The 27082-nt window shown below is 47.5% G+C and overlaps 1 protein-coding gene across 1 annotated transcript in view; it reads right to left on the reverse strand.

The window, feature by feature from the left end:
- Positions 1–27082, reverse strand: part of CDC45 (cell division cycle 45) — a 428728-nt gene that overhangs the window by 197237 nt on the left and 204409 nt on the right. Inside the window, exons 11-13 of the mRNA XM_086942644.1 lie at positions 17643–17774; positions 17340–17438; positions 16469–16630 (exon numbers count right to left, since the gene is read on the reverse strand). Of these exons, the coding sequence (XP_086798770.1) occupies positions 16469–16630; positions 17340–17438; positions 17643–17774 (393 nt within the window). The remainder of the gene's footprint in view (positions 1–16468; positions 16631–17339; positions 17439–17642; positions 17775–27082) is intronic.

Raw genomic sequence — 27082 nt, forward strand, 5'->3', positions numbered from 1 at the left:
GGTCTGAAGCGTCGACTGGGCCTTCCGCGTCGAGAGCACGCAGGAGTATGGAATCCGGCTCGGAACCGAGTTGGAAGAACTAAGACCTAACGCAAGACTATACCGACGAAGAACTAAAGACCTTTTGGTCTTAAGAAAGTTTTTTATCGATTCCGACTAGAGGGAACCCAAAGACATCCGAACCCAATGGCGGAAAAAAACAATCTGAGGATGGAGTCGATACCCATGCGCACTGTAGTCCAGGGGAGGAGCCACCTATCTCGTGATACTTCGAAGACTCTTCCAGGACAACAATGTGCAATCATCCGGACCAAACACTAGGCGGCGATCTGAATATGAATTCAGCAGCCCACATGCCTCGAACTAAGCATCCCGCAAGTCCAACGCTACCATCCAGTTTCTAGGGCAGCTAAGACCTGAGCCAATGTCAGCATCTTGAACTTCTCCTTCCGGAGGAAGCCGTTGACATTCCGTAGGTCCAAGATAGAGCGTAGGCCCCCTTTGCCCTTCTTGGGTACCAGAAAGTAGTGGGAGTAACAACCACACCCTACTTCTGGCCCAGGAACGCGCTCGATGGCCCCCTTGGCCAAGAGAGCCGTAACTTCCTCATGTAATAGTTGCAAGTGATCCCCCGACACGCGGTGGTACTGCGGTGGCATGGCTGGAGGGGACGCCTCGAAGGGGAGGGAGTAGCCCCTTCGGCCGATTTGCAGCACCCACCTGTCCGATGTGACAGTGCGCCAGTGTTGGTGGTGATGGCGAACCCTGCCCCCCACTGGGGTCACATGGGCCTGAAAGCACGGACTAGGAGGGTTTTGAGGCGGATGCTGCAGTGGTAGGTGTGGACTGGCCTCGCCGTTGTCCCTGACCGCCGCCACGGCGGTTTCCACGTCCGCCACCGTGCTGGATGGTAGACTGCGGCACGTGGCTGGCAGGACGTGTGGGAGCGCCCCTTCCTTGGCCACGAAAGGGGCGAAAGACAGCAGTTTGCTGGCGCGGGGCAGAGAGGCCCAAGGACTTGGCCGTAGCCCTGGAGTCCTTAAAGCGCTCAAGCACATGGTCTGCCTTGTCGCCAAAGTGGCGACGGCCATCGAACGGCATGTCCATAAGGATGTTTTGGACATCGGCCGAGAAATTGGCGGACCTCAACCAGGCGTGACGACGAATCGCCACAGTCGTTGCCATCTCTCTGCCCAGAAAGTCGGTAGTGTCCAGCCCACACTGGATGGAATACCGTGCCGCATCTCGGCCCTCCACAAGGGCTTTGCAGAGTTTAGCCCGTACCTCCAACGGGCATTCTGGCAGCACGGCCGCGACCGTGTCCCACAGAGAGTGGGTGTAGTGGCCCAAGAGGCACGCGGTATTGGCTGACCGCAATCCCAAACTCAGGGAGGAGAATACCTTCTTCCCGTAATTCTCGTACCTCTTGGATTCCCGGTCGGGGGGAGCCGACGGGAATCCGGTCTGGGAATTGGAGGCCTGGATAACCAGGATCTTAGTGGTGGAGTGGGACAGAAAGCAATGGTCACCTGGAGCCGGGCGGTGGCGTCTGGCCACGTTCCTATCCACAGGCTGCCCTGTGGTGGGCCTGGACCAAGTGCCCAAAAGAACATCAGACAAGGCCTCATTAAACAGCAGCAGAGGTTTGGCCGAGCTGGACTGCGGTTTAAGGACCTCAGTGAGGAGGTTAGTCCTCACGGCCGCGATGGGGAGCTCAAGGCCCAGGGCCTTGGCTGCCCTTATCGCACCACGCAATAAGCAGCCACCTCTTCCGTAGCCACGCTAGGTGGGGAGACAAAACCAGTGTCAGGCGAAGTGTCCAGACCACTGGCATTCCCAAGCTCTCCTGTCCAGTCCTCAGAAGACTGACACTCACGTGCCAGAGGGTCCTCAGACCCCTCCCAATCCTCCTCATCACCCATCGCCTGGTACTCAGGCCAAAAGATGGGGTCGGGTCATAGAAATAAAATTCTCCCATCGGCGTCGAGAGCGGCGCTGCTCCGGAGCCGAACCCGAATCGAGGGCAGGACCAGGAACGACGTCATCCTGGGACGGCGCCGGGGGCGACACCCGTGGGGCCGTCGCCGGCGAGGTCGACCGGCGGCGACCCGGAACCGGACCCAGAGGAGCCCTGCGGCGTCTGGACCGAAGTCGCCAACGGCGCCGGGGCCGAAGCACCCGACGGCGTCGGGGCCGAAGCACCCGACGGCGCCGGGGCCCCAGTCGGAGCCACTTGGTCGAAGGCGCCGCGGAACCCGACGGAGGAGCGAGCGACCTCATGGCCATGAGGAAGTCTGCAATCTCTCCCAGCGTCGCGTCCTGCCCAGGGACCGGCGAGTGTGGAGCAGGCCGCGACACCTGCAGCGTGGGCGGTGTCGTCCGAAACCCCCGGCCGCGTCGCGCGAGCGTCCGGGGGAGTCAGAAGAGCGATGATGTCTCTTCGACTTCTTGTGCTCTTACCTGGGGACTTCGAGCCCGAAGACCGATGACGACTCCCGGAACTGTGGTGGCTCCGGCCTGCGACCGGTCCCTCGACCTCCTTTCGGACCGGGACCTCGAGCGGCGCGGACTGCCGAAGCTCGAGTCGCTTACGGGACCGCTCCCGTCTAGCCTAGACGTCAGGGCCCGGCAGTCAGAGCAGGACTTGTCGTCGTGGTCTGGGCCCAGACAGTGAAGTAACCGGCGGTGGGGGTCGGTAACAGACATCATTCGGTTGCAGTCAGTGCAGGGCTTGAACTCTGGCATCCCTCCCGGCACCGTTGGAGTCGAATAGACTTCGAAAATAGATCGAAAAGGATCTCAAAAGGTTAGTCAAAAAGTGACTAGGGTACAACTTTTTCCAGATCTGCGCTAGCTGGCGCGGAAAAAAGAAGAACTGACGTCAGCACGCGGAGGCGGCGTCTGAGTACTCAGACGACGTCATCACCGTGCCCACGACGCAGACGACGGACGCGGAGCCGCGGACGACGCCTACCGGCGCGCATGGGTACTGCTACGCAAAAAAAATTCGTATCCAGTCTGACGCCTGGGGATATTCTAAGGTAAGGAATCTATCACTAACGTGTCTCTTTCAGATCCACCAAGCTCTAGGTGGGAAGGGTGTGAGGTGAGGAAAACTGGGTCGCCTGGGCCGGGCAACCGTCTTTTCCACAGGAGTCCCTGTGCTGGGCTTGGACCAGGTGCCCAGGAGGACGTCAGTGATGGCTTCATTGAAGGGCAGAAGGGGTTCAGAAGAGTAGGCCGCAGGCTGAAGCAACTGTCAGGAGGTTAGTCCTGACTGAGCTGAAGGCCCAAGACCTCAGCCGGCCTTCACACCACTATAGGCGTAGTACGCTCCCTCCTCCCTAGCCACGGTAGGGAGAGAAAGCATGCCAAAGCCTGGAAAAGTGTCCAGAACACTGGCATCACCCAGGTCCTTTCTCCAGTTCGCTTCTTCCTGCTGGTCTGCGAAATGATCCAGAGACCTCCAAGTCCTCATCCCCACCTTCTGAGCGGTAGGGAACACCAGTGATGAACAGGCAAACTAAAGTACCCTCCGGCATCAGTTCAGACGTTGGTCCATCTCTGGGATGGGCATGGTGCCTTCCGGGGGCACGGCCGGCACCAGGGACATTGACGCCGGAATCTGCGCCAGGGAAGGTCAGGTGACCGGCGTCGATCCGGATCCAGGTCTGAAAGGCATGCTGGAGGAATCGGACTGCCCAAAGACAAGGTGGAGGGCCACATAGAACTTGCAGAATTGGGCAGGGAACGCTCCGACTCCCGGAAACTGGGAGGAAGAGCGGAGTCTCCCCTGATGTAGGCACCAGAGACAGAGCCTTAGAGTGACGACGCTCCGAATCCCACGCTGCATTAGCCAACCGACGGTGAGAAGTGGAAGAGGGCCTTCGCTGATTCTTCTTGAACTTATTTATTTATTTATTTATTTAATTTGTATGGCGCATTATAACCACAGGGGTCTCTAAGCGCTGTCTGACCAGATTTACGTGATAGATGTTAAATTCACTTGGAACCAGCTGTGCACCTAAGACCTGCTCCAGGCTGGTTTAAATAGTACGGTTTTAAGTTTCTTTCTGAAGGAAAGTAAGTTGCTCTCCTTCCTGAGCTCTGGGTCCAATTTGTTCCATAAAGCTGGGATCGTGTTGGAGAAAGCACGGCCCCCCACCGTGGTCAATTTGAAGCGGGGCTGGGACAGAAGAGTAGCGTCCGACGAACGCAAAGTCCTACCCGGTATGTAGGGGGATAGTCGGGATTTCAGGTATTTTGGTGCTTTGCCATACAAAGCCTTGTGAGCAATGCACATTCCTTTGAAAATAATTCGCTGTCGAACTGGCAGCCAGTGTAACTCCTGCATCAGGGGAGAGGCATGGGCATTTCTAGGTTTTTTGAATATCAGCCTAGCTGCATCGTTCATGACTCCCTGTAGTTTGTCCAGCAGCCGCTGTGGCAAACCCAAATAAAGGGAGTTCCCGTAGTCCAGCCTAGCCAGAATAGTGGCTGAGACTACGTGCCTCAGGGTGGAAAAAGAGAGTAGGGCAGCGATCTTTCTAAGTTGTCTTAGCAAGCCTATACTGGTGCCTACTACGGTGGTAACTTGTTTTTCCATGGATAATTTATTATCCACATATAGGCCTAGGCTTTTAACTGCAACTGCCGGCTTTGGGGGAACACCCAGCTCCCTAGGCCAGAATTTATCACTCCAGGGGTTACCCGAGATGGAAATGGGTAGTACTTCCGTCTTATCCGGGTTAACTTTTAAGGAGTTCTCAGACATCCAATTGACAGTAGTTTTCAATATGTCTTGTAGCCTGGTGGATGCTCCTGGACCATCATCCAGCCGGATGATTATCTGGGTGTCATCGGCATAGTTGTACACTAGGCAGTCCATCCTATTCAGGAGGGCAATTAGTGGCTGCAAGTAGATATTAAAAAGTAGTGGGGACAAGGCAGATCCCTGGGGGACCCCGCAGGTGATCGGAGCAGGGGTAGAAAGTAGATCCCCCAGCTGTACTCGTTGTGTCCAGAAGTCCTTGAAGACTTGAAGTGCGACGAGGTGTGGGAGCTCCGCAAGCGGTCTCAAGACCTTCCTCTGGAATGAGACCTGGAATGACACGGAGCTGACCGCCGGGCCTCCAATAACTTTTGGGACCGCTCCTGCAAAGACTATGGACTCATGGCCCGGCAGGCGGAGCATGACTTCGGGTCGTAGTCACACTCCAGAAACCAATGACACATGAGGTGCGGATCAGTCACAGACATCAGCTTGTGACAGGAGTCGCAAGGCTAGACCCTGGTCCGGTGTTGGGACATCCCTCGCACACCAGGAGTCGAAAACTCGAAAAAGATGCAGATAAAACGTCGAAAAAAGCTAGTAAAAAATGATTAAGGGGTAGCTCTCTCCGGATCTGCGCTAGGCTGGCACGGAGAAAGAAAGAACTGACGTAGGCGCGCAGGGGCAGCATCTAAGTAGGCACCACTAAGTCATCCCGGCAACCACGCCGTCGCCGACGGATGTGGAGTCGACCAACGCCAGCCACAGACGCAAAGGGTACTACTATGAAAAAATTCTCCAGATCCAGTCTGAAACCTGGGGGTAAATATAAGGTAAGCAATGTACAACTAGTTGCCTCTTTCAGATATGTGTAACACTGAGTCAGATGGTGCTGGCAGCAACTACATTCAGCACCCAGAAGCCACAAGTCTGTGCAATCAAGCGCTATCTTGAAACATTTTATTTTGTTAAACCTGTATTTCTAATACCACCAAATTCATATTTATCTCGAAGCAAAGCTGCAGTGTAGTGTACCCAAATAAATACTTTTGAACTCCTTCCAGTAGGCCGCAGTGAGAACTAAGTTACTGTAGACTCATGCAGACAGATTCCAGGCAGTCCATGGTGTGCACCGCCTGCTCTGCATCTGAAGTGAAACCATGCATGTGAATTATAATGACGTGTTTCATTAAACAAACTGCAATACATGCTCACTCTATATCCTTCGATGTAAGAGGCGGGTTGTTACATACAAGGCTATTATTAACAATGCACAGGAGTGAATTCCTCCCTTCTCACTCTGTGTGGAGCAAAACAGTAGAGATAAGCATGTCTCCACACTGCTGTAAACACTGAAATAGACAACCCAGCACAGCAGAAATGTAGATTAATACATCTGCAGCACCAAACTGTGTTTAAAATGTAAAGCAACAATGTAAAGGATTACTATTTGATTTATCCATTATTGAGATGCTTATCTCGGAGATTTTCTCTGATTCTTGTGACTGGTTTCAGCCATTATTTCAGAAGGGCTCTGCACTACCAGATCCTTCGCCGGTCCTAGCTACCTTCCCATGCTAGTGTTCTTTTACTAGCCTAGCTCCAAAATACTTCTGGGTGAAAGAGTGCCTAGTCTATAGGGATGCTGCTCCATCTATCTGGTTGCCTTTATGTCCGTTACCAGTAAAAGTCAGACTTCTCTGGAGAGTCTACACTTATAACGGCTGCATACATTGCTCTATGTGACAGTTAACAATGGCTTACGCTTCATTGTGAGAAACCGGTTTGTTACCAGTGCATGGTAATCTGTTCTAGGTGTTGGGCTGAAATGCTACAGAGGTTATGCTGCTGCAGTTGTGTGTGCTTCAATTTCTAAAGTACAAATTGTAGATTGCTCGGCAGGTGGTGGAAGACAACATAAAAAACGGAGAATCTGAGACCTTGTGCTGAGACCTTGTGTACTTGAAGAGCTTTAGAAAGCCACCTCCCATCACCTAGGTGAATGGTGTAGGACTGTTATTTTAATATATTTTGTTGTATTGGAGAAACTTGTTCCCCCCTACAGTCATATGCTGAGCCTCAAAGAAAATGCTACAACAGCAGAGGTAGGTTGAGGCCATAATGGCACAGTGGTAAAAAAGTAATTGTTTAGTCAGCTCTCCAGGTAAGAAAGTTCTCTAGTATTGGTATCTTTCAATTTTCTCCAGCGGGACGCCTGTAAAGAAAGAAGCTCTTGTGGAGTGCACCATCGCTCTAGCCGATAGTGGTTTACCAGCCTTGCAGTGACAGAATTGTATGGTGGCAGAGATCCATCGGATGATGGTAGCTTTTGTCACTGCCATTACTTTATGAGAGAGTCCATAAGAGACCAACAACTGATCAGATTTTCTGTACTGCTAAGTACGATGTAGATACAATTTGAGGCAACGTTTAATGTTCAAAGTGTGGAGAGTCTTTTCAGCGGGAGGTTCCGGAATTGGAAAGAAAGTGTGCAGTATAATAGCTTTATTGAGATGAAATTGCGATGGTACCTTGGGGATGAACATAGTCAACAGTGAAGCACAAGAAAGGTTCCTGCATTGTAAAAGCCTGAATTTCACTAACTCCAGACGTGAAAGACAATTCTAGAGAGACCTTCCAAGTAAGAAATTTGAGATCTGTCCTGTGAATGGGTTTGAATGGCAGCTTCATAAGCTGCGAGAGAACCACATTGAGATATCATTCTGGTGGAGGAGCCCTTACTGGAGGGAAAGCTCTGCACAACCCCTTCATGAATAGTTTGACTCTACTAGTGGAACAGAGAGAGGGAGATGGGAGAGGACCGCGAGCATCTTGAAATTGCGGCTAGGTGAACCTTTACAGATACATGTACCAATGCTGATCTAGCCAGAGAGAGCAGGCATGGCAGAATTTGTTCAGGTGATACTTCCAAGGGATAGAGATTAGATTGCTGACACCATACGCAAAATCTTTTCCATTTGAATCTGCCATAATGCCTCTGCAGTCTTGAGAGATTTACATCTTGGAATTCATTGAATTCAGGAGCCATGCATGTAAACAAAGAGGCTGGTTTAAGGTGCAGCATCTGACTGTTATTCCTTGTCAGGAGGGTGTGAATCCTGGGCAGGCAAATGGAATTGGTCTCCGAGCAGCAGCAGCTCTGTAAACTAATGCTGTCCGGGGGATTTGTAAGCTATTCGAATGAGGTGACCGCTCTCCATCTACATCAGGATCGTTGTATAAGTGGGAAGGGGGAAAAGCGTATGTATAAATCCTGGACCATCTCACAGAAAGGGCATTTCCCCATGAACCAGGAGCGGGTATGGACTGGCATAAGACTGGCATTTGGCGTTAGTCGTGAAAAGATCCAGTGCTGGCTTGTCCCAGGGTGAGAAGACCCTGTCCAACACCAGTTGATCCAGTTCCTGCTCGTGGCAACTGTCTGTGGTTGTGTTGAGTGTCCGCTAAGGTGTTGTTTACTCCTGATGCGTGATCAGACTTTAAAGGTATTTTGTCGGCTGCCAGTCAATTCCAAAGGTCTTGAACCTCTTGTGAGACAGTCAGGGACTTTGTCCCCCAGTGTTTATTGATGTAAAACATGCTGGTTGTATTGTCTGCATGGACCAGCACAGAGGCTACTGCTATACGCGGAAAGAAGGCTTGGAGAGTGAAGAAAAAAAGGCTTGGAGAGTGAGAAAAATAGCAGTGAGCTCTAGATGAGTGATGTACACAGACTTCTGGAGTGCAGACCATTTCTCTTGAAATTGCAGGCCCTGCAAATGGGCACCCTAGCCTTCCATGGAGGCATCAGTGTTGGTGATGCAATCTGGGATCGAAGTGAGGAATGTGAGACCTTCAGAGATGAGATTGATGGGACCACCACGCTATGGTCTCACATGCTTGAGCTAATGCTGAACTAATCTTCGAAGTAGCCTGTCATTTGAACCCATTGCAACTGGAGCTCCTCCTGCAATGGCCTCATTTTCAGCCGTGAAGGCGGGAACAGGTTTATTGCGGAGGATATCATGCCAAAGAGTGATGAAAATTTGCACAGAAACTGACCTTTCTGAGATCTTTAGGGCCAGGTTTGAAAATCTCCGTCTGTGTGTGTGGCAGATAAGCCTGGTTTCTGACGGTATCTAGGTTGGCACCCAAAAGTATCCTTGTCTGACTTGTGATGATCAAAGGGAAGGACCATGAACTTGTAACGGGTAAAGGCTACAGTAAAACAAATACTTGCGATGTTTTGGATGTACGAGAATGTGGAAGTATGCATCTTGTAAATCCAGAGAGGTCATGTAGTCTTCGCTGTTTAATAGGTGGAGAATATTGGACAGAGTAATCATAAGGAAAGATTGTTTGAACATAAATATGTTGTCTCCGAGGATCTAGAATGGGTCTCCACTCCCCTGATTTTTTTATTGCGAATAAGGTAAAAACTGGAGTAGAATCCCATTCCCTTTTGTGAACAGGTGTTCAGGCTTTCTTCTGTAAGAAAAAACGAGGTGGGTGTACTCCTTTCGTAGGGCTGTTTGGTGTTCTCTGCACAAACTCTAGGGTATGCCCGTAGGCGACTAAGATGTTATCTCTTTCCATTGGGGGAGATAGTAGGAGATATTTGTGCTAACAAGGGTGGAAGGAGCAGATGCAGCCAGTACTTGGCCCGGGTCTCTGTTTGCGGCCTGTATCGTGACCCTGGGGGGTTGCTTTCTACATGGGCCTTGCTTGGTGTAGGCTGCTTAAGGTGGGTGGCGGTAGCCAAGCCGAGGCTGATAACGTTGAGGTCGTTTGTAACCGCCTCTAAAGGATGAGAACCTTCTAATTACTTGAAATGGTAGTCTCTAGAACTGGAGTGTGCCAAGAAATCTGGTGGTGTCCGTTTCTATCTTATGGCTAATAAGACATCTTTGATATGTTTCTCAAACCAAGTCTCGCCGTTAAAGGCCATGACTAGCATTTTTGACTTGGCCTCTGGTCTAAATGAGGTAGCCTTGAGCCATACTTGGGGCATTAAGACCGCTACTCCGGCCAACTAACCAAAGTCTGTGGAGGCGATATTGAGAGCCCAGTGGATGAATTACGAGTAAATGCATTCACCTTCCTGTAAAATTTTCTTTGCCTCCAGCTTCCAGTCTTCAGATATCAAATCAAGCAGGCTGCTTACATCTGACCACATCTGGCGGTCATAGTGTCCCAGGATCGCTAGTAAGTTGGCTGCTTGTACGGTGATGACAGACATGAGGGAGAATCTCTTCCCTATATTGTGCAAGTGCCTGCCCTTTTTGTCTGTTAGCACCAATATTGGTGAGGACGGATTTTTGGAGCGCCTTTGTGCTGCATAAGAGAGTAAAGAATCCAGGTTTGGATAACTGATGAGGCAAGCAGGGAAATCATCACTGGCCTTGTATTTTTTGTCAAGGTGAGGTGGTACTGGTGCTACCGTAGCCAGATTTTTCATGATCTCTATAGGAAGGTGAATACCCGACTATGGTTACCCCAGATTTTTTGCCTTGTGTTTAGCTGGTTTTCGACTTGGCCTGGGATCCTGTTAATCAGGGCCCAGGCTATCTGCTCTCACTGTAAAATGGACTCCATGTACTCTAGGTGCATCTCCAATTGGATATTGGGTCACCTTATGAGCCCCTGTATAGTGTACTGGAGGTACCCAGGGCATAGGTGCATCCAAGGCTTACCAGGGGCTGCAGCATATATTATGCCACCCCTGGCTGGCCACCTAAATTGACACATCTGGCTGATCACTCAGCTGGGGAAAGGTTGTGTAATCACCCCTTGCTTAGATATAGTATCCCTATACCTACCTTATATATAGACACATACTAACCTATAAGTCACTCCTATGGCAGGCCTTAACAATCCTGGAGGCAGAGTGCTTGGTTATGTGTGAGATGGTGCTCTAGCATGAGCTGAGCCTGTCTGCAGCTTTCGGAACCATGTCCTTATAGCTGTTCTAGGATATTGCCATACATATAATTTTAAGTGCATTATAATCCTCGCCGTTAATGCTAACTTTGGTTTGGCTTTATCCAAACATGTTGTGTAGGGTGTCATACGCTTTGGAATACTACCCCCTCGCCAATTCTGGCGACGGGGGTAGCCTTCCACCCTTCTAGAGGGAGAAGTCATGTTAAAACTACTGGACCTAGTTAAAGTTAACCAGAGCCCCAGCATCACAAAATGGATGCTGCTGCCACAGACACAAGTCTGACCTCCTGCTGCTGGGAGTCCTTCCAGTCAGGGAGGCTTGGACAATAGGTTTCCTGCCTGGGAAGGTGCGAGCACCACCCCAGACAGGACTTTGTGCATTGGGACAGGGAGGGTTGAATAGATTGAGACACTGCCTGGGGCACACTAGGTGCTCCATGCATACCCCAGTTCAAACCGGTTGCTGGAGCACTCCAGCCCCAGCTCTGGCGCAAAACTGGACAGAGGAGAGGGGGTGTAACTACCCCCCTTCCTGGTCCCACCCATAGGAGGGACCTAGAAAGTAATCCAGCCCCTTTTAGTTGTATAAAGGTAGGAGCTGAGTCCTGAGACTTTAGATTAATCCTGGAATCGAAACTTGACACAAAACTCTGGACCTTCGACGTTCTGCTGAAGACTGAAGAATCTCCCTGGGCAACCAGGCACCATCCAGCAAATCAACAGCTTGCTTTGTTGACGTACCCGCCGGAACCCGAGCACAGAGCCTGACAAGACTCAGACTTCCAGACCTCTCTGACCCTCTCTTCACATCTGCAGCATAGCTGAGATGCGTGGAGGCGACGAGACACGTGGGACCGGACATCTTGAAAAGTCTACGACTTGCTACCTGTGCAGCTCCGGAGGTATCCTCGAAGCTGTGCAATGGGGATTGAGAAGCCCCGAATCCGAGCTCCACCTGTACCGAAGATCAGCCCTCCACACTCCACAAGTTCTGCCTGGGGCCCTTCTGCTTGTGTTCTGCTCGATGCGTTGTCCGGTTGCCGGCCCGTTGACTAGTAGCCTCTATGACAGCAATCCTTATGAACCAACTCGCTGGTCTGGTTGCTCCAGACTGGCCCTTGCCTCCCTGCAAAGGTGAGACACCTAAGACCTTGCAGACCCAGACTCTGTCCCCTCTGCTTTCAGGTCCTCTTCATCCTCGATCCACCCTTGGATCTACCTGGACATCTTCCTCCTGGTCGCCTGCAGCATCTTTCTCCAGGTCTCCATAGGCTTCAACGACGAAACCAGACACATCTTCACACCTATGCACCCGCCGTCCGTGGGTGAGGTAACGCGAGTACTTCGGTGCTCCCAAGGGTATTGACTATCCAAGTGTCTAGGTTTTTAGTTGTTTCCTCCTAGTTAAACCGGAAGTGTCCTAAATCCTTCTTTTTCTAACTCTTAAGTTCCCATTGACTTTGCATTGACTCACGCGTGTGTGTAAAGACACTGAACGCGCCGCCTGTGGGCCTCCTACTCCTAACCTAAGGTTCAGATAGTGTAGCCCCAGCGATTCCCTAGGCCCAAGGCCTTACCTTTTCTCGTGACGTGGTACTTATACCACTTTCTTAATATATGGTTTGCTTCGCCCCTAGGGCCTAACTGTAAATTGTGCAACTTAAAGTAATCTAACTAAGTATCTTGTGATGTGCTTTGGCCTCTGATCTCAATGAGTTCAGAGGAGTGTTTTAGTAAATGAATACATATATATTTTATATATATCCTGTGTGGTGTCCTTTCATTTGATATTCAAGGGGTTACATATGGTAAAACAGCTGGCTTTACACGCCCTCAAGAGTCTTTTAGCCTAAGACTGTTCTGTCCACGCTACCACTAGTATAGCTGGTCTATAAGGTTGACTTACAACCATCACCATAAGGGTTGTTTGGACTGGTGCAAGGTGATCACTAGAATATTGAACATCATATACCAGGCCAACTTCTCACAATCTCTATGCCCTCACTCCAGATATGTTTGTAATAGGAATGGCGCTTGCAGAATTTCTGGCTTGCTCCTTAAAGTTGTGCAAAAAGCATCTGGACTGCTTGACAGAAGTTGGTAGATTGAATTATGCTGCAGCTCGGCCCATCGATTATGAAACCCCCAATGGCATATGGGGGCGGGAAGGGGGTACGGAGAGTCTGCAGGAAGAGGTGGCTGACGGGATGAAGCAGGGACCAGGTAATCATCCCATTCATCTTGTGGTTGGTGAGGCTAAAGGATCTTGCCACCTTCTCTCTCATCGTCTGAGGACGAGTGATCCTCCCTTGGAGGTGGTGCGATATTGAAAGCAGGTGTAATCCTAGGCGTTATTGGTGGAGGGATAATCCTTGGTGTGGCTGGAGAAGCAGGGTTGGGTGGCACTGGTTGCTGCTGTTGTGAAGGATCTGGAAAGGTCTTGTAATTCTGCAGCATGGCTTGAAGATCTTGCACTACAGAACTGGGATGTGCATTTGATCATATCTAGGCTGGGGATGCGGGCGATATTCATATGGTTCATAATGCCACCTAGGATGGACAAATTGTAACTGGTAGTATTGCTCCTCATCCTCGTTGGAATCTTCCTCCTGGTATTTCACCTGGAGCTCCGAAAGACTACGGGCATCCCCAAATGGCCCATCATTGTCAAACTCTTCTACATCCAGTAAATGACTAGGAAGTAGAGGTGAGACCTTACTAGAAAAGGTAACTTCAGGTCATAAGGCTGTCTTGGTAATTTGCCATCGTCGACGGTGCCACTGTCCACACTATTGTGGTCGGAGGTGCGGAGGTTGGTGATGCAGTTGGTGTTACTGTCAACGGCACCACTGTCACCTGTGCCACTGCCTATGGCAATTTCTTCAACATTGGACCAGTGGGAATCAATTGCAACGTCGACAAGGACTTAGAGGAGGAAATCACCTTAGCGGATTAAATGGAAGCATTGATAGTTGCTGTTGAAGTCCTCGACGATGATGGTTTTGTCGACAAAACTGTGGAGAGGGTCGCAGTCATAGTCATAGTCGATACTAGCGTAGACGGTGGTGTCTGTGTGGAGAGGATTTCTTTTGTTCGACATCTCTGAAGAGGAAGAAGGTTTTTGTTCCACTTTTTTTCTCAGATGGAGTAGTCACTGGGGAGGTTGCTGCCTCTGTGGAGATTAACTTAAGTTTCTCCTTTCGTAAGGGTTCTTTATGGTGTGTTGTCAAGACCTTTCTAATCCATCCCCCCCCCCCCCCAGAAGCCCCATGGTCCGAGAATCTTGACCCTTTGTGGGGTCAGTCAGAAGAACCATGGTTTTCCTCAGAAGAGCTGCATTTCTGGAATTTAGACATGCGTCTTGCACTCCTTTACCTGATGTTGAGCGTCTTTGTGTGGATCTTCCCACAGGACTTTTAGATCTGAAGAGGACTTTCTTAGAAGATTCAGACATTGCAGATGTAGAAAGGTGTGTTATAAAGAACAAAATTGAGCAGAGTTGATGGAGACTTCACACAATGTGCAGTAGAACATTTAAGGAACTCAGCCTCTATATGGAGTGTTCTAGAGGATGCTATTGCCCACTTGGTTATAGTTCACTGTTGGTCCTTTTTTATAAAAGGACAGATAGGCTATTAAAAGGATTTTGCATTACCATTATAGCCTTTGATACCATTACATATTGCTTTACTATGATGCAGTGGGACTCTCACTTCAATGACAGGGAGCAATCCAAACATGTGAAACATTGAAAGATCCAATATTGGAAGATCCAATATTGGAAACTACCTGATTTCTAGATTCTGGTACCTGAAGCATCAACAGGTATAATTTTGGCATTCTGGCTATTGGAAAGGCTTTGAGAGTGTTTTGAGCTCCCCCGTAACAGAGCCCAGGAACCCCCATTATGTGTCACCCAGGCTGGAGGAGCTGTAATTCTCTCTTGACCCCCATCCAAAGCATTCCTGTCTCAAATACATTAACTGTCACCCCACCATTCCTCTTTCTCCCTACCCTTCAGGGTCTCGCATCTTAAGAGAGCTTTGCTCTGTTCTACCCTTGCTGTACTTTTTCTGTATGTGATGGAGACACGGGAGGGCTCCATGGGAGTGAGTGCTTAACGTCAGGTGGAAGGAGGCGTCCACCAGCATTAACTTTTGGGGACTGGCGCTTTATTTACCTCTTCAGACAAACTCCGATCAAGAGGGGAAAAAAACACATAGTGGTGAAAAAGACACAAGATTTATGACAAAGAAAAATAGCAGGGGCCTGAAATAGTGAGATAAAGTGGCAAGGAGTGTTGGTTGGTGGATTAGAGGAATGAAGTAGAATAAAGATTATGCAGTCTTAATATTTGGCACACCCGGTGCTTTAAATGGGCCGGTACTGTCCGGTACAGAGTACCAGCACTTTTTTATTTTGAGAGGGAGAGTACCAGCACTTCACAAGAGAAATGCTACACTTTTAATTGGAGAGTACCGGCACTTCTCAGAAACAAGCAGGTACTCTGCTACAGAGTACCTGCACTTCTATTTTTCCATTTCAAGAACTGGGCTCACCCAACATTCAATAGTGCTGGCCATAGGCCTCTGATCAAATATCTGGGCACTGGCACTTTTACAAATTATGCACTGCTTGTATATGCATGGGTGCTGCACTTCTCTCCTGGAAAGAGACAAATATGCACATCTGTGATACACCTGGGACACCAAAGGAGCCAGAACAGTACCAAAGATAAGCAGCATGGCCTTCACAAAAGCCTTGGTCAACTGCGTAGTCGCCAATAGACCGGGGAACTCTGGGAACATCAGGATCAAATGCGGAATCGGCTCCTCCATCGGAGATTGAAAGCGAGAAAGATTGGCCTCTTTGCCCCTTCACATCTTTTCTTTTTATACGGAGAGGCCAGATGGGGACGGGTCTCGCTTCATTTGCTCATATTTCTAATTGGACTTCAACAGCGAAGTAGACTTTTTGCAGAAGCACTCTCTGCAGCAGGTCTGTACCCTCGACTAGGAGCGAGAGCAGCCCGTGACTTTTTCCTGGTTTCAGCCATTTATAGCTTTGTTACATGGTACTGGATTTCCGTCGGGTACACTCATCCCATGACTTGGTGTGGTGGCCGGAGTCCAAGCACCAAAGGCACACTTTGCGCAAGTCCATGACACAAATTAGTTTTCTGCAGTCCCGGCACGGTTTGAAGCCTAGAGCTTTAGGAGGGAGACCTCATTCCCTTGCACACTGCATTTTATTTTGGGAGTAGTTGAAAGACAGACAATGTGAGCATAGCTTTGGAACGAAGGCTACACATAGTGGCACAACAACATCTAGTGGCATGCTGGGACACTGCTATGAGTTTCTGGATCTAGTCTGGTGAATTTTCTAAAGGAGAGGTTTCTGTGTTTAGAAGTATCCATCAGAAAAGAAATGTACATGCAGTATATCTAAATAGAAATTTCATTATCAGTGGATATTCTGTAAATACAGTATGGCTTCATATCGCATGGACCTACATTAGAAACAAGACTGCTTTTGAGAGGAAAACATATGATACCTAGCAATATAAAATTAATGTATCATGACAGTTATAGCATCTCCACCAAGGTAGAATAATTTATGAACAAACCAATTAAGTTTACTCACTGAATTTCAACATGCAATGTTCAGAATGTCAGGAGCTACCCAAAGGAAACAGGGAGAGGCACAAAGTCTCAGGCATAAACACTATGTAAGCTGTTTAAGGGAATACCACACCTAGACAAACTGTCCAAAGCCTTGATGAAGTTATCCGTGCCATTTTCATCCTTCTCAATATTCTCCATGAGGGAAGCAGCAGCAAAAGCTACATCACTAGCCAGGAACTTGTTCTTAAAACCAAACTGGACACTGAAGGTTTGTACTCGGACATCTTTCATCCTGCAAAAGAAAGACAGAAGATTGCCCATGAGAAAGGTTAAACAAATTTCCATACTTAAATGCTTGTGTAACAAATATCATGTAGTCAGATGATGAAAACACCAATTGTTATGTAGCTTGAGTGCTCTGACTGTCAGCCAGAAGAAAATGTTATCCAACATGGCAGAAGGAAAATTTGAGCAGGACCCTGCACTCAGCTCCTGACCCTTATTTCTTAATCACGCCGTTGCACTTGCAGAAGGGCAGATCTTTTTAACTGTTCATGCCTACTGGTTCCAAACGCCGATACATAATTACCCAACCTTCCAATCTCTGGGTGTTCTATTCAGGTAAACTGTGCCAGTTACCCACTTGCCCCCAGTAGAAAATCTGCTTGTGACTAAAACCTAGGGTAACATTGACTTACACAAAGTTGGACGTAGAGTCCTTAGACAACAGATTTTAAACACACTTACATTTATCTGAAATAAACATGCATTCTTTAAGTACTTGTTTTAATTTCTACACTTGGCGACTTGCCTATTCAGGTTCGATAGGAAAGGCTCAAGCTACATCTCCTGCATACAACACTATTATGATCGCAGTTTAAGCCTTAAGCAGGTGCAGTGCTTTTTTTTAACACAGTTATGCCTTTGGTTAGGTCAAGATTTGCAATTAAAATATTTGCAGCAAGGGTGGCGCTAAGCTGGTACATGGGAAGGGAGATTACCCAAACTTGTTGGCTGATTCTTCTATCATTTCCCGTAAATTTTCCTTCAGAGAAATGTCCATGGAGTTGAACTTTTGTTTCACTTGCTTCAAGGGTAAGCTGTAGACAAAAAACAGGATTTCTATATTAAATTATTACCTTCTCTAATTGATTCACTTGCTCTTGCAGTGGAGGCATAGTTAAAGAGCACTTCCTGTTACTCGTCACGCTGCCTCTGCATTGCTAACTTTAAACTCAAGTTAATATCAAACTAAATTCCTGAAAAATAAATCTCACCACCAGAGAGAAAACCAAATCACTCACCCCATATCAGCAAGAAACTCCTGGAGCCGTTTCTGTCCTTGTACAGACCAAAGCTTGAGGCTGGCAGATGTGTAGCATGAGTTACAGATGCTCTCAAACAGGGACCAGTGCTGATAAAGGGCTAAACGCAAGCTGTGGATATGCCAGTAGTTAAGAAATACACAAGACCAGTGGATTTTGGCTTACAGGGGACAGTTCAGGTTATTTTTCAATTTCAGATAATTCAACTTTGCATAGACCAAAGCTGCATGCCTAGATGCAGAAAATCTTCCTTGCTGAAATTTATTTTCTTCTGACCTCCACAAAAGGATTTCATCATGTGATCCTTTAAGAAATAATATTTACCCAGTTTGAGTGATGTATCAAAATCACCACACACACATTTACCTATACCCAAGGTCCACAAGTCCCCAGATAGGATTGGTTAGTACCCGTCCATCTCACATTGAGGACACTAAAGACTTTCTAAAGAGGATTGAAGGCATTTAACTGGGAGAAAGACATTCTATTGATGCCGCTTTATGTGAGGTCACATTATACCAGTATATTACACAAGGATGGGCTCTCAGCCTGTGAACACTTTTTGAGAGCCAGCCCGGTTTGTTAAAATGCCCACACAAAGGAGATTGTGAAGATGATGGATTACTGTTTAAACAATAACATTTTCCTCTTTAATGCATAGGCAAATACAGAGAACGGCCATGGGCACCTGCTTCACCCCGAGCTACGCCAATTTGTTGATGGGCTGGTGGTATGAGCAGGTTCAGTTTGAAGAGGTGGAAATGGTTGTGATCTGGGTCAGATTTACTGATGACCTGTTTTTAATCTGGCAGGGGAGTGAAGAGTAGGTAAGACAGTTTGTTGAACGTTTGAATGTCAATGATTACAATTTGGAACGGACATGTAATATGTGCACAACCAATATATTTTTTCTTGATGTCGTGGTTAAAGTGTCAGGGAATAACTGACGTTTAAATTGCACAACAAACCTGTGGAAGGGAACAGCCTACTTCACACTTTAAGCAGTCACCCCAACCAGCTCAAGTGGAGTTTACCTTATAGTGAATTGATTCGAGCAAAGCAGAACTGCAAGTTACTTTAAAAAAAAACTAATTTCTGTTTATTGGCATTTTACACTTTATACATATTGAAATATATCCTGGAACAATAGTGTCAGCATACAGAATATAACGTCCATTTGTTTAATTTACATTGTGGTTTGCTCTCAGGCCATTCTATTTTGTAGTTGTAGTGATTAACTCCAAGCAGGTTGAAGTATTTCAGGAGTATTGATCAAAGTAGTTACACGTCCAGTTGTTCAGTTCAGGACTAGCCCCACCAGGAGCAGCCATCATGCTGCTCAGTCCATCTCCAACTGTGAACATTTGACTCCAAACATTCTGTAGGATGACATCATAGCAAGGTTCCACAGAGAGGAAACGAATAACTTTAGAGTCAAGATACAACATATCCCCCTTTCTTCTATAAATAAAAAACCAACAATGAAGGAACAAGAAAGAAGAACCAAATAAGGGGAGAGGCAAAGACAAGCAGAAGCTGAGAAAAGCAGAAACAAGAAACAGTTGAAAAGGCGAAACAAAAAACAATTGAAAAAAGAGAGAAACTCAAAATAAAGCAAACATAGAAACCATCCTCCCTTCCACACACAACAGAAAAGGAAAGAAACAATCAGAGAAGAGAAGAAAGAGAAGCATGAACAACTACCCCAAAACACACCCACTGGCAAGAACATGAATGTAAGGAGGCAGAAGAGGAAAGAACCAACAAAACACAAGACAATAGGATGTGGAAAACACAGAGAAAGAAAGCACAGCAGAAAAAGAGAGGAAAGCTCAGAATCCACACAAGAAATAAGAAGAAAACATCACAAAAAGAACAGGAATGAAGGAAGAAAACAAGGAAGATGAGGAAAAGGAAAAGATAATTGTCACCCACTCAAACATCATCATCAATACAAAAGAAAAATATAATGTAAAGACAGCAGTGTAAATATAATCAATATAATAACATACTTATGGGAGGTTCGGGAAGACTATAACCCAATAGCAAAACCATAAAAAAATAAGGGATAACAGCAGTAACAGATGGGACTAAGACCCATCGAAACTATAGTCGTCGTAAAAATGACATTGTGAAAACAAAAAGAGGTTGAGCGAAATCACCAAACAGACATGGGTAGGAACCCATATAATAATGCTGAGGTTGAGTGATGTCAAGAAACCAATATGGAGAGGGACCAATACCATAATGTGAGTGATATCAGAAAACAGACATGGATAGGGACCCATATATCATTCCAAAAGAGGACTAAATCCCTAGCATAGCTCCCAGGAGGAAGATAGAAATAAGTTGTGCACATGTGAGACATGTATGAGTGTACACTGAACAAAATGGAACTAAAAGGTTGAATAATATGAACAAACAGAAATGGGTAGGGACCCATAGGATAATGCGAAAAGGACTGGAACCCTTGCATAAGGACATACCCTGTGGAGAGGTACAGACAATGTGCACTGAACAAATAGAATAGAACCCATGCCGGACACCTCAAGTGGAGGTAAAACTTTGTGCTCCAGCAGTGCACTGTAGCAACGGGACTGGAACCCGTGCAACACCTCGTATGGAGGTAAAAACATTGTGCACAGCAACTGTAGCAATGGGAATAAGACCCATGCTATTCACCTTGTGTGAAGGTGAAGACAAAGTGGACCGTACAATGGGAAAAACAGTCCCAAAAATTCTATCTTTCAACATTTCCATCCATTATAGGTCTTTTGATTACCATACTACAGTTAGCCAATTTTAACATAATAAACCATTAACAAGATTCCCCTTAACACCACTCATCCCCTCCCATTCAGTGCCGGTCTGGATTACCAACCATGTACACATTGGCTTCATTTTGATCTTGATTATTGAATTTCTTAGGTTTATCACAGTTTGCCTTGTGTAGTTATGGGCATTCCCTTCCTGAGGTCTCTTGTGAGACCGACTCTTGACCTTTCTGTAAGTCCATCAACATTGTAGTTCATGCCAGTAAGCAGTCTTTAGCCTTTTCATCTTTTCTTACAAATCGCATTCGCACCACCTCTGCGGTTGCCCATTCACTCATGTCTCTCATCCAATCTACAAATTTCGGTAGCTGAGGTTGCATGCATGCTATTACTATACGTCTTTTAGCAAGAACCAACCCTAGATTGACAAAGCGTCTGCTTAGTTTTTAGGTCTCGGCTAAGCGAGCGGAAGCACGTTCTCGCCGAGAACTATTGTCGCCGGGTCTGCTTCCCAGGAGACAGCACCTCTCTCCGGGCTCTCCACCGCTCACAGGAGCCCCGGGCCGCGAGACGCTTTCACTCCGCCTGCCTCCTCTTCCGGATGCAGCCCCGCCCCCATCACAGACGACTTTGCCTGACTTCCGGGTTACAGTGGCACAATAGGCCTGGAACCCACATCTCATATCTTCTAGGACGATGGTGTTTGTGCAGTGTATTTTCTCTGCTATGAATTTTATAAGAAAGCAGAGGAGCCACGAGGCGGCCGGCAGCACCAGGTAAGTTTAATTTATTTATTATTAACACCGCCAGCGCACTCTCCACCCCCCCATCACTTTTTATTTGTGTCGGCCACCAAGTGCTGCAGATCAAGTACGGGAGATTTCTAGTCCTTCAATGCAGTTGACTTTCTTGGAGAGTAGATAAGGTCAGGGCAATTTTAAAAACAAAGTAACATAAAGCTCATGTGTGAGGAGGAGAGGATAAGCGGTGCAAGGAGAGGGAGTTTGGAAACGGAGGGTCCCCCAGTAACCATACCATTGGCAGCTATATTTTGTCCAAAGAACGCAATTCTTAAAAATACCGGCTAAATAGGCTGGAAGTTGTTTCAGTTAGAGTCACTGAAGTTTTCAAGAAGGTTTTAGATGAATGAAGTTTTATTGAGAATTTAAAATAATTTCATTAATGAGACGATACACTGTCAACATTGTTATGGATGTTCCCCCAAATAGGTAACTGTGCGTATCAGTATCATTTTTGTTTACTGAGTTTAGTCTTGTTGCAAATACTATCAGTTCATTCTGTAAATACACAGGTGATAAACAAGACCACATTACATTAGAATCATGCATCAAAAGCCTATCAAAACACTGCTCTTGATTTTAAGATACAGTGAGAAACCAAAATAGTTTAAGCTGAGTATACATGCATATCAGGGTAGTGAAACAATGGCATCCTCAGAGTAGTTTTATATGTTCCTGTGTAGTGGTGGTGTAGCATTACTAGATCATAATGTACAGAAAATGTACAGAGTTGTCCCTGTGGTATACAGGTCCTTAACACTTCACTTTTTGTGCACAGACTGCATGAATGCATCAGGATGCTTTACTTATGTTCATAACTGCAAATTCTTGCTGCTTTCCTCTAATTAGCTAATTTACTTCTCTGAATTTAAGAGGTAGACATGAGGGAGATACAGAGCCAGGTGAGTTATCCAGTGGAAAGAATTGTTGCGGATGTGGCATTGATTCCAATGCAGTGGAACATTTTGGTGCAGCACAAGGGTGTTAAGTCCTTAGTCCTTTACCCGAATGGCTGAAGCAGGACAAAGATATTTGGCCAGAAAACACTTGAGTCGGGCGGACTGGAAATGTGCTCTTGCATATCTATAGTCAGCAGCAAGAGGTCTGCTTGCATGCCCTGATGCCCAGCATCCTTTATACCAACACACTTTAAAGCAGCTCGACAGTCCCAAGGGACAATGCACGTATCTAGATTTCATTCGATATTCCCAAATGTCGCTCTGCTTTTCCAGGCTTAAGAAAATAATGCTGGGCTCATAAGTGAGTAACAGTGACTTACTTGGAGTACTCTGAAATTTGTTTTTTCTTTTTTTGGTTGTGGGGAGGGGGTGATTGGATTTGTGATGTAGTTCCCAGTTTATACGAAAAGGTGACTAGCCTAACTAAGCTGGTGAACAAAGAAATGATAGCATAGCACTAGTGAACTTGGGGTCAAAAGCGTTTGGCAAGATGCTTCTAACATGGTTGCTAAAACAGTGTGTGGGTAGCTTTTTTTGCAGGTGGCTCTATGTGTGGGTGGCTCTGTGTGTGAGGGTGGCTCTGTGTGTGTGTGTAGGTGGCTGTGTGTGTGTGTGGGGGTGGCTCTATGTGAATGACTGAGTGGCTCTGTGTGGGTGGCTCTGTATGTGTGTGTGGGTGGCTGTGTGTGTGTGTGTGGGTGCAAATGCAATAGGTCTCGCATTTGCGAGAGAAAAAGCTATTGCCATTGTAAATGACAATGCCATTTATTTATATGTTTTAAAAACAAAAACATAAATAAAAATAATGTCATGAGCAATGCCAATAGCTCTAACTTTAACAATGCCGAGACCATTGCATTGTAAATGCTTGTTTTATTTTGGGCGTGGGCAATAATCCGAGCAACACCGGTTTAATTTTTTGCCATGTTCAAACCGGCCGTTTCTCCTAGATGAGTCCATATTTCCTCCCAGTAAGGGTGTAACAATGAGCATTTCCAGATAATGTGAAGGAAATCTGCTCCCTGGGCCCCACATCTAGGAAAGCCATCTGTAAGGGTTCGATATATTGCGTGCAACGTGCGTGGAGTAAGATATGTTTGATGCACTTCATTATATTGAAGGAGTTTAAATCGGCAAATCCCTCCAGAATTGGATCAATCCCTTCAACCCCTGTACTACACGGCCAATGTTAGACTCATGATACGCTTTGGCCGTATGTGCCAGGTAAATACCCAGATATCGTCCTTCTGCCCAAGGTAAATCGATAGGCGGTCGCAGCGCCGTTTGAACCGCAGCCGTTCTACCCAATGGGACCACCGTGGAATTTGTTCGGTTGATATGGAGCCCTGAAATCATCTTGAAGCTTTGCATTTCGGATAGTAGTACTGGGATGGACCAACCTGGCTGCATCAGATAAGACTAGAGTATCGTCCGCTTATAGCGAGACCGTATGAGTAGTCTCCCCCATCTGAATTCCCCATGGCGCCATCGTGTGTCTTAGCCAAATGGCTAACGGTTCCATCGCTATTGTGAAAAGGGTGAGAGCCAGCATCCCTATCGGGTGCCACGTCGCAGTGCTAGTTGTTATTGTTATTTTTGATTTATAACGCGCCCAATCACCTGCAGGTCTCTAGGCGCTCGGAAATCGATGGTACGAACAATAACTTAGCAATACAGAAAAAGCATCCACTAGCCTAGATAGCACTCATGGACCTTCTAAACAGCAGTGTTTTTAGCCCCTTTCTAAAGCGTAGGAGGTTCTCTTCCCTGCGCAGCGACTCAGGTAGTGTGTTCCATAACTGAGGAACTAACACAGAGAAGGCTCTTCCTCCCTTGGTTACAAGTTTATACCATTCTTTCAATCCGTACTCTACCCGTGGGGGTTGCATAGAGTAGTTGAATCCATGGAAAATAGGTGTCCCCCACTCCCATTCGCCTAAGGACTTGCCACAGATACGGCCACTGCACTGAATCGAACGCTTGCTCAATATCTAAGTGCACCGCTGCACTGTCTGCCTCCATCAATCAAGGGGCCTGCCATACATGCGTCAGTTGTCTCAGATTACAGGTCATGTTCCTGCCAGGGATAAAGCCCGCCTGGTCAGAGTGGATCAATTCTGACACCTTCGGGAGGAGTCAGTCCGCCATGATGCCACTTAATATTTTCATATTCACATTTAACAGCGATATTGGTCTGTATGAGGTCGGCTGGGAGGGATCTTTATCTTTTTTTTTAAATCATGGCCACAAGCGCCTCCCCATTGTAGGTGGCAACGTACCTTTATCGAAACCCTCATTAGATACTTCTACGAGTTGGTCTGTGAGAAGAGGGGCAAAACATCTATAGAACTCCACAGGGAGCCCATCGGAGCCTCGGCTCTTGGCTGTTTTGAGACTGGAAACTGCAAGTTACTTCAATGCGACACTACTATAGGTGACTTATTAGGGGATAGATCTGTTATTACTTACTGGAGAAGCAGATCACTCAGGGATACCCTAATGTGTAGTGGCATCACCAATGTCGTTGATGAGAAACAGTAAGGATTTATCTATTTTTTTGCCGGTGGCAAATGCAAGGCCTGGTCTTCAGTATGATGTACCCTACACCAAGACCCATAGAAACCTTTATCAGTTTATAACATGTGGAACTAACTATGTCAATTATGTGTTACAACACCTGTGTGGACTTGAAATATTGCCAAAAGAGTATTAGAAAACATGCAAATGATTGCCAATCATGATAAACACTACTCAGTGGCAAGACGCTCTGAACAGTTTCATTTCATTGCCTATGGTATTGAGAAGGTGGATGCAGACCTACAAGGGGGAAATAGGATTCTGAATTTCAGGAAGAGGGAATCATGCTATATAATAGATCAACACTAAATCCTGTCATGGCCTGAGCTCCGGCGCAGAACTACATGTACATCTGGACTGAGATGTGATTAGGTATAGTGTGAAGCTTTATTGCACTTTTAGTTCTAAAGCGAAATTATTTTAATGTTTAACTTAAGTGTGGGTAGTTGTGGTTTTAATGTATTCTCTTTGCTTTACTTTTCAGGAGGAGTGGAAGGGACTCTGAACCAGGCATAGCTGAGATAAGGAGAGGTTGCACTACTCTTCTGCATGAGGTTTGGTGATTTTCACCGGAGAGTTAGACTTTTATTTATTAGACTAGCGTTATGGTTATCTGCCCACTTCGGCAGTATGTACTTTATATTGGTACATTGTGCCAGCAGACATGATTGACCAATGGATATGTGGTGATTACCACTAAATGTATTTATATACAACATAGCAGGTAGATTGTTAGAAATGGGATATCTGGTTGGCCAGGGCTTGCGCCAAAGACAGGCAGAAACCACCATTCCTAAGGTAGGGTAAGGAAGTCACCCGCCAAGACAACCCCTGCTCACCCTCTTGGTAGCTTGGCACGAGCAGTCAGGCTTATCTCAGAGGCGATGTGTAAAGCATTTGCGCACGCACCCACCAACAACATCCAAGGCCCCCCACAAAAGGAACTCCACATAAGGTATATGTAAAAATATCCTTTGTATTGCAAAACACATTAGATATAAACACACTTTACAATGTGCCAACAGGCACGGGCAGAATTTATAACAATACCCAGGCCAACTGGCCTCTCTGGGGCTAGGACGCCCTATGTCGCAATGTCAGGACAGGCTGCAGGTAGCCAAGAACACCTAAACGTGGCAGCTGCCCACTAAGTGCTGGGCAGCTGTAGATGATGGGGCCAACGTGGGAGCCTCGCAGGCTCTGAACAACTGAAAGGCCCCCTGAGCCTCGTGGGCTCTTCAAAATAACTGTGGCTCCTGGAGCCTCATGGGGCGCCGTGAGCCTCTCTGGGCTCGACAACAAAGTTGCTGGGACTGAGCCTAGCAGGCTCGGAAGAACAAATGCCAACGGTGGAGCCTCTCAGGGTTCAGGAACAATGTGGGGCCTTCGTTGGAGTCCCTCCTCTGGGGACTCGAGATCAAGAACTGCCCCCTGAGCCTCTTGGGCTCGTAACTCAAGTAGGTGGAGTCCCTCTCGGGTGACTCAGCATCAAGTGAGGCCCCAGGGGCCTCTTAGCACCCAGGCACTCGTGCTGGAGGGGAGGGGCGGGCACCGGCAATGTGCCCCCACGCCCCTCCTCTCCTTCAATGTACTCACCGGGTTTTGCAGCAACGGTCAGGAGAGTTCCCGCTCCTCGGGACTCTCGGGTGTCGCGGCCTCCTCTCGCTCTCCGGGGCTCTCCCTCGCTCTTGGGAGCCCGGGGGGGGGGGGGGGGGGGGGGGGGGAGGACGGCGGCTTCTCTGGGGGAAAGGCAGGAGCGCGGAGTAGGCTCCCGCCGCTTCCTGCTTCGCCTCGGTCCGTGGGCAGGACTTGGGAATCTCCTCGGGCCGGCAGCCAATCACGGCGCGGCCCGGGGAATGACATCACGAGGGAATCCTGGGCCGGCAGCCAATCCCAGAGCGGCCCGGGGAGGACGCGCGAGGAGTCCCGGGCCAGCAGCGGTGAACTCGGGGAGACGACGAGGGTTCGGCTCCCTCGAAAATAAAGTGAGGTAGGCACTCGCTGGGGGACCAGAAACCTTGTTTAACACGAAAAAGGGGCGAGGGTCAAATCAGTTTATACTCTAACACCCCAGACCCCAAAGTAACTCAGATATACGCACATATGGGGTGTATAGAGTGGCTAACACATACAAAATATACAAACAGAGGGCCCCAATAAGGCAAATCGCTCTATTTGAAAAAACTGCACTTACCAGCAGGCAGACCCATCATGACTCATGGAACCTGGCACCCCAGCCAATCACACGCCAGCACCTTTACAGCACACGCACAGCCATGTCTAGAAGTGGCACTTCCACAATAGACACA

Source organism: Lissotriton vulgaris, chromosome 11 (assembly GCF_964263255.1).
Source record: "Lissotriton vulgaris chromosome 11, aLisVul1.2, whole genome shotgun sequence".
Classification (NCBI taxonomy): domain Eukaryota; kingdom Metazoa; phylum Chordata; class Amphibia; order Caudata; family Salamandridae; genus Lissotriton; species Lissotriton vulgaris.